The sequence below is a fragment of the Oncorhynchus mykiss genome, chromosome 6, assembly GCF_013265735.2.
Source record: "Oncorhynchus mykiss isolate Arlee chromosome 6, USDA_OmykA_1.1, whole genome shotgun sequence".
Lineage (NCBI taxonomy): Eukaryota > Metazoa > Chordata > Actinopteri > Salmoniformes > Salmonidae > Oncorhynchus > Oncorhynchus mykiss.
In genome coordinates, this window is record NC_048570.1 from 42,044,346 (window position 1) to 42,057,449 (window position 13,104).

The 13,104-nt window shown below is 43.2% G+C and overlaps 1 protein-coding gene across 2 annotated transcripts in view; it reads right to left on the reverse strand.

Annotated features, from left to right (window-relative positions):
• The window catches only part of ipo11 (importin 11), a 234,206-nt gene that overhangs the window by 154,487 nt on the left and 66,615 nt on the right, over nucleotides 1-13,104 (reverse strand). The window contains exons 9-15 of one of the 2 annotated variants that reach the window (XM_021606535.2): nucleotides 11,875-11,945; nucleotides 11,324-11,516; nucleotides 10,592-10,744; nucleotides 10,374-10,417; nucleotides 3,374-3,464; nucleotides 2,748-2,795; nucleotides 1,464-1,569 (exon numbers count right to left, since the gene is read on the reverse strand). In XM_021606535.2, coding sequence (XP_021462210.1) covers nucleotides 1,464-1,569; nucleotides 2,748-2,795; nucleotides 3,374-3,464; nucleotides 10,374-10,417; nucleotides 10,592-10,744; nucleotides 11,324-11,516; nucleotides 11,875-11,945 — 706 coding nt within the window. The remainder of the gene's footprint in view (nucleotides 1-1,463; nucleotides 1,570-2,747; nucleotides 2,796-3,373; nucleotides 3,465-10,373; nucleotides 10,418-10,591; nucleotides 10,745-11,323; nucleotides 11,517-11,874; nucleotides 11,946-13,104) is intronic. The other variant, XM_036980135.1, reaches the window with a different exon arrangement.

Consider the following 13,104-nt stretch of genomic DNA (forward strand, 5'->3'; position numbering starts at 1 on the left):
CTGTCTAGCAATAATCAACAACCAACTTCACAGAAATTGTGAAAATACTGTACAATCCAGATGTGCAAAGCTCTCAGAGGGGTGTGTGTGAATACTTATGTAAATGAGACATTTCTGTATTTAATTCACATACATTTCTAAAAACCTGTTTTCACTGTCATTATGGGGAAGTGTTTGTAGACGAGTGAGATTTTTTTTTTGTTAATCCATTTTGAATTCAGGCTGTAACAACAAAATGTGGAATCATTTGAAGGTTATGAATACTTTCTGAAGGCACTGTACCCAGGTAACTGTTTGGGATGGGCATTTGATATTATTCCACTATTTAAATAATAATCCTTAATTTATACTCGAAATTCCAAAATAGCTAATTGCTATTTGAAGTGGGAAAAATACCAAGGCTAAATACTATATGATATTAAAATACCTTTTACATGTAAAATGCATCCTATGTGAGAGAAAATTAACTTGAAAATAAAACAAATCATGTTGTGCGTCCTTAGAACTGTCAAAGCCACGTGATGTCTGAAGCAGCAGTAGCTCACAGCGACTGACAGGAGAAAATCCATTCAAGGACAATGCAGGAAATGATCCATGTTCTATCCACAGCAATATTTGTGCTAAGCTTTTCAAACGGTTCCAAATATCTACCATCTCTACAATCTCCCAGACTCTCACACCAATTCACTACAAGCAAAAAAAGAAACTGAACAAAAAAAAGCTGATGTTGAAAAGTGCATCAGAGCACATACTGTCTATCAACCTGACTTTATTCTCTGAAGAGACTAAAAATACTCTCCCTCTTTGAAGAGCAGCAGCTCACCCACCACAGATACATGATAAGGCCAGATGGAGCTACTTTAACTAAAGTAAGTCTGTGTGCTTTGATGTCTCAGAGGTTGAGAGAGGCTTGAGCCATTGTCATTCCGTGGAAAGAACCCCTCCCCCATCAAAGCCCCATTGTGACATCACCACACCTGCAACTGTGACGTCACATCGTCGTTGGGACATCACTTCCTTTGTGTGTTTGACCACTCAAGTGTAGAGAGGGTTCCTTTGTACTACATGAGATCACACATTCCACCTCTACCCTCTCCTCCTCCTCCTCTCCTTCAAACACTGTCTCTCCCTCACACTTCTTTTAGCCGAGTCATCACAGCCTGAGTCTGGATGTTTGCAGTGACACCAACTACTAACCAAGTGACAGTCCTTTTTGGCTAAAGGAGTGATTTGCATTGATTGATGGAGAAAGAGTGGATGGAGGTTACATAAATGAAGCTCAATTGAGTCAACAGTAACTCCTGTCATTGGGTGGCAATAGAGGAAACCAGTTCACGGATTGGGTAACAGGAGAGTTGTCACGCCCCACTGAAAGCACTTCCAAGTTCTTGGAAAAGCATTACACCTATACAAATGCAATCCCTCACTGTTAATAATGCACCATTATGACACTTATGACATACCTGTGGTGGCTCACTTGTAGCTCGCCCAGCAGCTGATTGTTGAACCACTGGTCAAAGTCAATGTTGTCAAACAGCTCGTATGCCGCCAGCCCCACTGCATTGTACACTGTGGGCAAACAGGGACACACAAATTAAACATTTTTCAACAATGAAATACTGTTACGACTGAAAGACGCCATCTATTTCTATTTCCTTGCCATCGAATATCTAATAGTCTGAGCGGTAAATTTGTGGTTTTGTCATTTTATATTGAAGAAAACGTGAGGCATAAGGAACAAAACAGAAACTATGATGCAGCGGTTTTGTATGACTATCCATAAAGCCCATTTGAGTAACTACACTGAAGAGCCCACTGACACTAGACGTGGATTTTATAGCGTGAGAAATAGTCAACTATAAACCATGTGGACAGCTGATGACAACACACTGGTGGTGTGTTGGACAAACGATGTCATTAACAGGGCTGGGAGAACCTGCGGTGTGCTAACAACCACAGAAGGAGGAGGACACCTATTGGAAGCAACATCAGGACAAGGACAGTCTTTCTACGAAATGAGACCCAGAGAGGGAGTTATAGTCTGTATAAGGAGTGATCAAACTAGAGAGGGATGGGGCGAGGAAGAGAGAGGAAGAGAGAGAGAGAGGAAGAGAGAGAGAGAGAGAGAGAGAGAGAGAGAGAGAGAGAGAGAGAGAGGGAGGGGGTGCAGCGTAAAAAATAAGGAGGGATGGCGAAATGAAAGATTGAGAGAGGAGAGCGATAGGGGTTTTTAGTCTCTCTAGGGAGTAAATCACTGGAGGTGGATAACAGGAACATCAGTGTGTCCTACTGTATACCGGTATGACTCATCTAGATATTCTGTGGTCCAAAACCCCCTCTAGACTTAGAGTTAAGTCCCAGTGCAGAAAAAATATCCCCAGGAGATGTTCCTCTTTTATGTTACTTTCAAACCCTGAATGAGATCTACTAAGGATCCAGTGAGATTTACGGTATATGAGAACGTCCGTGATGTCAGAGCTGCCAGGCACTTGAAAGCGTCAGACGAAAGTCACTGCAAAAAGGCGGCAGCTGATTGTATACAGCCTTTTTACAGCCCCTGGATAAGGGAATAATCCTAAGGCTCTTCCTAGGATAGCTACAGTACATTTCCTGGAAGACTACTGCAGCCATTTCTCATCTGGATGTCTGAGCTTTAGACTTAAGGAACAGAGGTACCTCCGACCTTGCAGAGAGCCGTGACCTCTGACCTTACTGCAGTGAGACCACAATAACTCATGATTACCCACCTGCATCCTTCATCAGAAGCTGAACAGGATCCTCCACATTGCTTGGTCCTGCAATCACACACATAACACCAAGTTAAACCTACACACAAACTATAATAAGCTGAACATGGAAAATTATGGAATCCTCTGTCCCTCTCACTTACACCCCTGTTGCTGGAGCCTGAGTGGCTTCCCACAATCAATATTTGGCTCTCAGCTAAAACGGAATTTTCCAATCTAGTGTTATCCAATTTCTCCTCACTCTGACAGTCCTCTATAATATAACTCTGTCAGAGGAGTACACTGGCCTAAAGACACCCTGTAATTGTCCTGTGTTTGTGTGCACTGACAACTCACTCTGGAAACTAATAACTTATCACAGGTCTGTGTCACAGGGCGAATCTCATATTGTAATCTAAAGAATGTGTTCCTAAAGACTCTTGAATGGTTGTGTTGTACAGCACATGTTCTGAGCCATTTAAGTGGACACCTCTACAACCAAGGCTGTGGTTGGACAAGGCCAGGTTAGAATGGAATCAGGCTGCGTTTTGTGAAACATGTTAATATATAATACCTTTATTTAAACAGGATGTCACAATGAGATCAGAAATGATTGTCTTAAGAGGACAATACAATGACAGACTTACCTTGTAGATTCAGCACCATCTCCAGCAGCACTGGTGTCAGAGTCTGACTGTAGTTGTGGAATATGTCCAAGAACAACACTTCTGTACAAGGCTGGTGAAAGAGAGGGGGGGGGGATAAGAAAACAACAACACGAACACACACTCCCTCTCCATCAGATCCAGTCCCGCTCCATCAGTTCTACTGGCACTAAATCAATGAGCAGGGGAGCCACGTGGAATGCATCGCATGAGACCCTTCACTGACAGCAACAGCCAGGTGTCACTGACAGGGTTAAAGGATAGTCATCACCTATACAACACCTGTCAAGCGTTATCAGATCACGCCACAAACACAACACACCCATCAAACATGTTCTACTCCCACAGGGGGAAACAACCCTGACATGATCAACACCAGTGGAAATCAATAACTAGGTGTTAAGTCTTGCTGCCCATGACAGACCAATGATAATAAAGCCATACTGACAAACAGCTCATTAGAGGACCACGGTGGAGAGGGAAGAGAGAAGGCGACATCAAGGACACATCACCCACTGTACTGGGGAAGGCAGATCTATTTTCCTCCCAGCAGGCACACAGCATGCTGTAGCGGGGACTGGGGCATGTATGTCAAGATTTGTTTATTTATATGCAAGGCCCTGAGTTTGCAATGACCACATGATCTAACTAGGGAAAAAAACACTTGGACCTAGTCATCAGTGTCTGTGTAGTTGAAAGTCAAGCAGGATTGATGGGGGAGGGGTGGTTTGGGAAGATTTGGGACAGCTGTGATTGGGCGCAAACCGGAGAGTGCGGATATCCTGAGCGAGACAAATGAATGTAAAAGGAGTCGGCACCAATTACATCATCCACTGTTGCCTCATCAGCGGTCGACTACACTGGTGTACTTCAAAAGAAGTGTGGATCCTGAACCAGAGCGCCACGGAAGTAAGAAAAGCTGGGCTTAACAGAGAGGGAATATTAGAGAAAAAGAGATGGAGAAGAAGAAGCAAGGTAGAGAGGGAGGGAGGAGTCTGATAGCAGTAAGGAGATGATACAGGCAGCAGCCAAAACTAAAACAAAGCTTACCCCAATTCATTGAGAATCAGACAGTCAGACATCAGAGACGTCACTAAAATATCCCCCCCTGTGCCATGGTACCTACTGGTCCTAACTATAGGCAATATAAATAGTATATCAAATACATTTCCTTGTATCAGCTCAATACTATGAGGGCAGACCTTTCCTTTTCCTAAACATGGTCTGTTTTTGGGTGAGAGTAGTGCTGAGTGATTAGTGCTTGTTGAGATGGGTTCAGTAAAAAAAATGTATAGTTTTGATCATTAAAAAAACAAACAGTGCAATTAATATGTGGGTTGAATGCTGTAACACAGAATAAAACAATTAATATAAGTCCTATGATGGTAGTGATGCCCATTGCTGCTTCGCACTTATTAACCATCATTTATTCACATTACTTTCATCAAATACTTCCATGTGTAAATTACATTAGTTTCATTTGATGACTATTATTGAAATTCTAAGTCATCATCTCAATAGAGATGACAAAATATTTGTATTATTTCCTTTATTATACAAGGTAGGCAAGTTGAGAACAAGTTCTCATTTACAATTGCGACCTGGCCAAGATAAAGCAAAGCAGTTCGACACATAAAACAACACAGAGTTACACATGGAGTAAAACAAACATACAGTCAATAATACAGTAGAAAAATAAGTATATATACAATGTGAGCAAATGAGGTGAGATAAGGGAGGTAAAGGCAACAAAAAAAGGCCATGGTGGAAAAGTAAATACAAATTGGCAATTAAAACACTGGAATGGTAGATTTGCAGTGGAAGAATGTGCAAAGTAGAGGTAGAAATAATGGGGTGCAAAAGAGCAAAATAAATAAATGAAAACAGTAGGGGGAGAGGTAGTAGTTTGTGCTAAATTATAGATGGGCTATGTACAGGTGCAGTAATCTGTGAGCTGCTCTGACAGCTGGTGCTTAAAGCTAGTGAGGGAGATAAGTGTTTCCAGTTTCAGAGATTTTTGTAGTTCGTTCCAGTCATTGGCAGCAGAGAACTAGAAGGAGAGGCGGCCAAAGGAAGAATTGGTTTTGGGGGTGACCAGAGAGATATACCTGCTGGAGCGCGTGCTACAGGTGGGTGCTGCTATGGTGACCAGCGAGCCGAGATAAGGGGGGACTTTACCTAGCAGGGTCTTGTAGATGACCTGGAGCCAGTGGGTTTGGCGACGAGTATGAAGCGAGGGCCAGCCAACGAGAGCGTACAGGTCGCAGTGGTGGGTAGTATATGGGGCTTCAGTGACAAAACGGATGGCACTGTGATAGACTGCATCCAATTTATTGAGTAGGGTATTGGAGGCTATTTTGTAAATGACATCGCCGAAGTCGAGGACGGTAGGATGGGCAGTTTTAAAAGGGTATGTTTGGCAGCATGAGTGAAGGATGCTTTGTTGCGAAATAGGAAGCCAATTCTAGATTTAACTTTGGATTGGAGATGTTTGCTGTGAGTCTGGAAGGAGAGTTTACAGTCTAACCAGACACCTAGGTATTTGTAGTTCACATATTCTAAGTCAGAACCGTCCAGAGTAGTGATGTTGGAGGGCGGGCAGGTGCAGGCAGCGATCGGTTGAAGATGATGCATTTAGTTTTACTTGTATTTAAGAGCAATTGGAGGCCACGGAAGGAGAATTGTATGGCATTGAAGCTCGTCTGGACGGTTGTTAACACAGTGTCCAAAGAAGGGCCAGAGCTTTACAGAATGGTGTCGTCTGCGTAGAGGTGGATCAGAGACTCAACAGCAGCAAGAGTGACATTATTGATGGAGACAGAGAAGAGAGTCGGTCCAAGAATTGAACCCTGTGGCACCCCCATAGACTGCCAGAGGCCCGGACAACAGGCCCTCCGATTTGACACACTGAACTCTATCAGAGAAGTAGTTGGTGAACCAGGCGAGGCGATCATTTGAGAAAACAAGGCTATCGAGTCTGCCGATGAGGACGTGGTGATTGACAGAATCGAAAGCCTTGGCCAGGTCAATGAATACAGCTGCACAGTATTGTCTCTTATCGATGGCGATTAAGACATCGTTTAAGACCTTGAGCGTGGCTGAGGTGCACTCATGACCAGCTCTGAAACCAGATTGCATAGCGGAGAAGGTATGGTAGGATTCGAAATGGTCGGTAATCGCTTTATTGACTTGGCTTTTGAAGACCTTAGAAAGGCAGGGTAGGATAGATATAGGTCTGTAGCAGTTTGGGTCTAGAGTGTCACCCCCTTTGAAGAGGGGGATGACCGCAGCTGCTTTCCAATATTTGGGAATCTCAGACGACATGAAAGAGAGGTTGAACAGGCTAGTAATAGGGGTGGCAACAATTTCGGGCAGATACTTTTAAGAAATTGTCTAGGCCGGCTGATTTGTAGGGGTCCAGATTTTGCAGCTCTTTCAGAACATCACCTGACTGGATTTGGGAGATGAGAAATGGGGAAGGCTTGGGCGAGTTGCTGTGGGGGATGCAGTGCTATTGACCGGGGTAGGGGTAGCCAGGTGGAAAGCATGGCCAGTCGTAGAAAAATGCTTCTTGAAATTCTCAATTATAGTGGATTTATCGGCGGTGACAGTGTTTCCTATCCTCAGTGCAGTGGGCAGCTGGGAGGAGGTGTTCTTATTCTCCATGGACTTTACAGTCTTGGCTTTTCTAACTGCCTGTGTATACTGGTTTCTAGCTTCCCTGAAAAGTTGCATATCACCTGGGCTGTTCGATGCTAATGCAGAACGCCATAGGATGTTTTTGTGTTGGTTAAGGGCAGTCAGGTCTGGAGAGAACCAAGGGCTATATCTGTTCCTGGTTCGAAATTTCTTGAATGGGGCATGCTTATTTAAGATGGTGAGGAAGGCATTTAAAAAAAAATAACCAGGCATTCTCTACTGACGGGATGAGATCAATATCCTTCCAGGATACCCCGTCCAGGTCGATTAGAAAGGTCTGCTCGCTGAAGTGTTTCAGGGAGCGTTTGACAGTGATGAGTGGAGGTCGTTTGACTGCTGACCTATTATGGATGCAGGCAATGAGGCAGTGATTGCTGAGATTTTAGTTGAAAACAGCAGAGGTGTATTTAGAGGGCAAGTTGGTTAGGATGATATCTATGAGGGTGCCTGTGTTTACGGCTTTGGTGTGGTAACTGGTAAATTCATTGATCATTTGTGTGAGATTGAGGGCATCAAGCTTAGATTGTAGGATGGTTGGGGTGTTAAGCATGTTCCAGTTTAGGTCACCTAGCAGCACGAGCTCTGAAGATAGATGGGGGGGGCAATCAGTTCACATATGGTGTCCAGAGCACAGCTGGGGGCAGAGGGTGGTCTATAGCATGCAGCAACAGTGAGAGACTTGTTTTTAGAGAGGTGGATTTTTAAAAGTAGAAGTTCAAATTGTTTGGGTACAGACCTGGATAGTAGGACAGAACTCTGCAGGCTATCTTTGCAGTAGAGTGCAAAGTAGTTAGGCTGTTGTAGTTAAGGATGGAGTTAGGGATGGAGATTTCAGAATTTCTGGTGGTCTTCCTAAGCCAGGATTCAAACACAGCTAGAACATCCGGGTTGGCAGAGTGTGCTAAAGCAGTGAATAAAACAAATTTAGGGAGGAGGCTTCTAATGCTTCTAATATATGCTGTCTGACCAAATAACTATTTTAGTAGTTATTTTATGAATGCTGAATACCATCCATCACTCACTTAGATCATGTATTTTCAGGTCAGGGTCTCCATTAGCCGGTAATAGCAGGTTTTTGGCCGCTGGAAAAATTGAAAAGCCGATAAATAAAATTGGCATCGCAACATTGTTTGGGAGAAGAAAAAATCCCACTGCAAAATAATGCTTTTTAGCCTATTAATTGATGGAAATACCAGTTGATGGAAATACTTGTGAATGGTCATGCTTATCAGTCTAGGTTCATTTGCATAATTTTGTGGAATTAAATTGGTGCTTGTGTAGTATATTTGTTATGTATCTTATTTATCACACGAGTACAGCATACAGATAGAGCTTTTGAGCGGAAAATCTGTCAGACAGTGTGAGAGCTGCTGCTGAAGCTTCTCAAACAGCATATGCATACATAAGCAACAGAAGGTAGGCTACATCAGCGCGTCAAACACCACTTTGCAATGTGCTGGAGGCAGTATGCATTTTTGAAAACATATAATTGTTTGAAACCGGAACATTTTAATACATATTAAGAGGCACGTCGTAACCTCACTTCAAAGTAGCCTAGCAAAAATCTGACCGTATCCGTGAAGGCAATTATTTTATAGCAACTTTCTTTCATTGTCCAGCAGCCAAAGGCAAAATCCTAGTCATATTAGCAACCCGTGCTAGTTGTTGCATATTAGAGCTCCCCTCTTTCTAAATGTCTAATGGATATTTTCACCTCTGTGACATGAAACAGCGAGCATGTATGGTGCCCTTTTGACAACAGTGTTTTCCCGCTAATTGCATTATGGAACGAACATCCGTGCGTAGCCTACTGCCTTGTGTGCATTGTTGCACTTAAACTGTGAAGAAGTAATCGTTTATCATCATTTTAAGCTAAACGTTCTGAGCCTAAGGCCTACTGGTTGTATGAATTTGGGATCCGTCATCCCACAACTGTCCCAGAGTGTGTGGAGTTGGCCATTTATTAAATCGACAAGCTGACCAATAGAATAAGTCAACTTTTCTACTATGGGGGATAGTATATTAACATAGTGTAGTAATGTTGCTGTTCGTCACTTGTTGGCTGAGGAAAAGTAAATGTGGACAGATATTCTAATAAGTGCACACCAGAATTCGGTAAGGAGGACCGCACATCATTGCATCCTTGACTTGCATATCTTATTAAGATGCATTACCATAATCTAAATGGGATTTCATGTTACGCACCAAACGCATTTCTCTCAAATGTCCGGTAAATTTAGATGCTGATGGTCAAATTTCCGGTGCCACATTTTCAGAAACCCTGTTAAAGCAAGAGATACCTCGAAGCAACTGTTCTCGTTCCCTCTCGATCTTGCATTCTTCTGTCTCTCGCTCTCCGTGTCTACCCCACACTAACATAATGTAGCAGGCATAAAACAAACACACAGACCGGACAATTGCATGCGTAATGGATTACGGTCACTGTACTTAATTACCACGTTGTGTGTGCTAAACCATGTAGAATATTGGCCTGTTGGAAACTACCCTACAACATCGCATAGTTCGGGATTGACCGGATTTATCTGTAGAGAACTGCTCAATGTGTGCAGTTCATTGAAAAATAAATGGAATTAAACAATTGAACCTACAGTACGTCGGTCAATAAGTTGCTTTAAAAAAACAACGAAAAATAACAGAAACGTTGGTTAATTGCTCAGCTAGTATAAGTCTAATTGATAGTTTGACTGACCAGCACTGCAATAAGACACTTTAATACTGTGTTTTAGGGGACCGCACAGATTATTTTGCTTAAGACACCTGAAATACTTGTTTTCCTTTTCTTGTATGACAGTTCAGCTAAAGACTATTCTCATTCTTCCCTCTGGTAAGGAGAATATTGTTGCCCTTGCGTGCTTGTAATGGTGTGTGTGGTTGTTATTTTACTAAGACCATACATCACTGGCCACGGGTAGAAACACTATCTCATCTCTACATCCTTATCCTATCACACCTGCTGTCTCACAAATCTATAGGATTATTCTGGTTCCTGGTTATATGTGGCTGTGCTGTGGTATCTTGTTGCACTCCAGTCAAGGACTCCCAAACAATACAGGAGAAGAGGGATATGATGAAATGGAGGGGAAATAAATCAGCTTCAGTGTGACTGAATACATTGTTGAAATCAAATCAGCAAAGCTGTTAGTGAGAGCAGTGACAGGGGGAGCATGGCTGCTTCAACGGCTTGCCTGCGCTGAGCAAGTCAGTCGGTCTCGTCTCTGTGCACTGGCATATATGCGTGTGTGTGTGTGTGTCATTTACTCACCCGTAGACTGTATTTCCAGGAGTCACCCCCTGTTTCTTCAACAGCTGCGAATACAAAAACAGAGCAACAATGAGATGAGGGTGTGTGTGTGTGTGTGTGTGTACTCCAGTATGTTGTGGAGATTCAGATGGACACATTAGCAGAGTTAACTTGCGAAGAGAAAAGTTTTCAAAGCGACAAGGAAACACATCAGCAGCCATATGTCTTTGTGAGCGTACCGAAGCCCTCGGGGTCCTCCTCCCACATGGCCAGCTCTTCCTTGGTCAACAGAAAGTAGTGGGAGACGAGACGCCGTCCGATCTCTGTGAGGGTGGGGTGTGTAAAGAATGCAGTCTTGATCTTGTGGGCCTCCAGACTCTCCGGCTTACTGTCTGAGAGGGGCGACCCAGAGAGCATGTAAGAACTTACACACAGACACACACACACACTATTCAAAACTAACCACAACCATCAACAACTAAGTCTCGACAGCTCAGAGAGAAACACAACTCCACTGTGGCGCCTCCTAACCCGTTATATTATTATAATGGTACATTAATGATGCTTGCAATCTGCCTGCCTGCCAAGGAAGAGCAGTTATTTGTGGTTGGCTGTATTAACGATGCTACGCCATGTTGATTTCTCCCGCTGTCTCTTTCCATTCTATTTCCTCTCCCTAATTTTCATCTTGCTCTCGCTCCTCTCCTTTATTCTCTCCTTCCCATTTTCTCTTTCCTCCCTCCCTCTCCCCACTAGGGCTGGCACAATTACATATAACCGTGTCACCAACTCTTATGGATGAAGACAGTCATGAAAATAAAATAACAGCCATAAATGGATAAAATAACAGCCATAAAAATAAAAATAGTAAAGATTAATACTTATTACGACGACTGCGTCCTTTGGATAACCAATAACCGCCATCCAAAATTCCATCACCATGACTGCCCTAGCCCCCACCCTCCACCTACCCTCGATGTTCTTGCAGGGTTTGTAGGCCTCGTTCTTGACGATGGTTTTGATGAGGTTCATGCACTGGACGGTGAAGCGCTCGAAGACGAGGCCCTCACCGGCCGCCGTGAACACGTAGCTGACAGCAAATTCCAGAGAGCGCTGGATCAGTGGGATGAACGCACACGGGTGGACCTCCAGGAAATCTAATAACTAGAGAGAGAGAGAGAGAGAGAGAGAAAAATGGTTAAGGAAAAACATGAGATTCAGAGAAGATGGAGAAAATATTAAACAAGAGAGTAAGGTAGAAAAAAAGATGGCTAAGGAGAGAACGTCAGAAAAGGAGTAGGAAAAGCAGGAAAAAAAATCTATAAGGGGAAATAACAAATATAGAGAGAAGAAATGTAGAAAAAGAGAGAACGTAAGAAATTAAGTTGAAGCACTTGGCGCTGGGATATCAGCCTCTGTCAACAGTGCCTGGTATGCAACCAAGACTACTGAGAAACTAACTAGTGTAGATTTGTAACAACACCTAGGCCTACATGGTTGTTGACTGATCAGTTTGACTCACCACTTTAGTGTACAGTATGATAGTCTTCTCAAGCTTCTCTCGACATGGGCTGTCTGGGTCTACCTGCCGACCTGGAAGAAATAAAACCAAAACAAATATGAGCAACAGTATGTTATGACATCAGTATAAAAACAACAAGCCATATGACAAGACTATAAAACAACAATACAAATATGACAAGTGTTCATCTCTTGCCAACATTAAGAGCATCACTTACAACAAGGGGCTACCCAAGAAGATGTTACTCTGATGGCAACCCCCCCCCCCCCCCCCAATGCCAGACATCGGAGTCCATCTCCCTGCCCGGCTGCCAATAAACCAGGGAGGGGAGGAGAAGACGGAGAGGAAATTGTTAGGTATCCACTGATCTTTTCTGTGTAATACAATCATAACAGAGCTCGAGTTGAAGGGAGAAGGGAATGAAGGCAGTGATATCATAATGCACTTCACTACGGATGGATATTTTAATTCCTCTAGTGTATTCAATTCAAATAACTTATTTCCTGGGAGGGAACGTCATGTGTGGTGACGAATGGTACATACAAGACATGAGGCCCTGGCTTCACTTTATAACTGCAATACACTCTGGGAGAGTGAACGAAACCGCCACCTGGGAGAACAGGGCCTTTGTTTCTCTAATATAATAAAGTAGACTAATAAAGACAGTGCCGTGTCAGGAATAACTCCCTCGGCCGATCAAAATGAATCTATAAAAACAATAAGCTGTGGCCAATAAAAAAAATGTCCTGAGAGGTTTACTTCCTCATCACCGTTCCTGATGACATCATCAAGAACAGGAAGCAACGGTTCTGTTCCCTAGCCTCGCAAAGCCGCTGATCCCTCAATATCAGTCTGTTAAGGTTGCGAAGGCCTGAGCCTGGCCTTTTTTTTATCACCATTGCGTCAGACCAATCAGCTTCCTCTGATGAACTATGCCGGTGGTTTGGTTACCGACAGGCAGGAGACAGCAGGACAACAACACATGTAAAGTCATACTTAGGTGGTGATAGCTAAATATAAAGCTTTACATGACAGTCTGAGGTTACTGTATCAAGACAATCTCTGTATTGAATTATATGCAGTGGCATAATATCCATCGCTACGGTTTGGCAAAATCATTAGGCGCAAATTCATTAGATATACCCTGGCTGATTTAGGCTACTATATTGCTGTTAGTCTCTCGTTGACATCGATATATTACGCTTCTTTTGGCTCATATTGCCAAAGCCT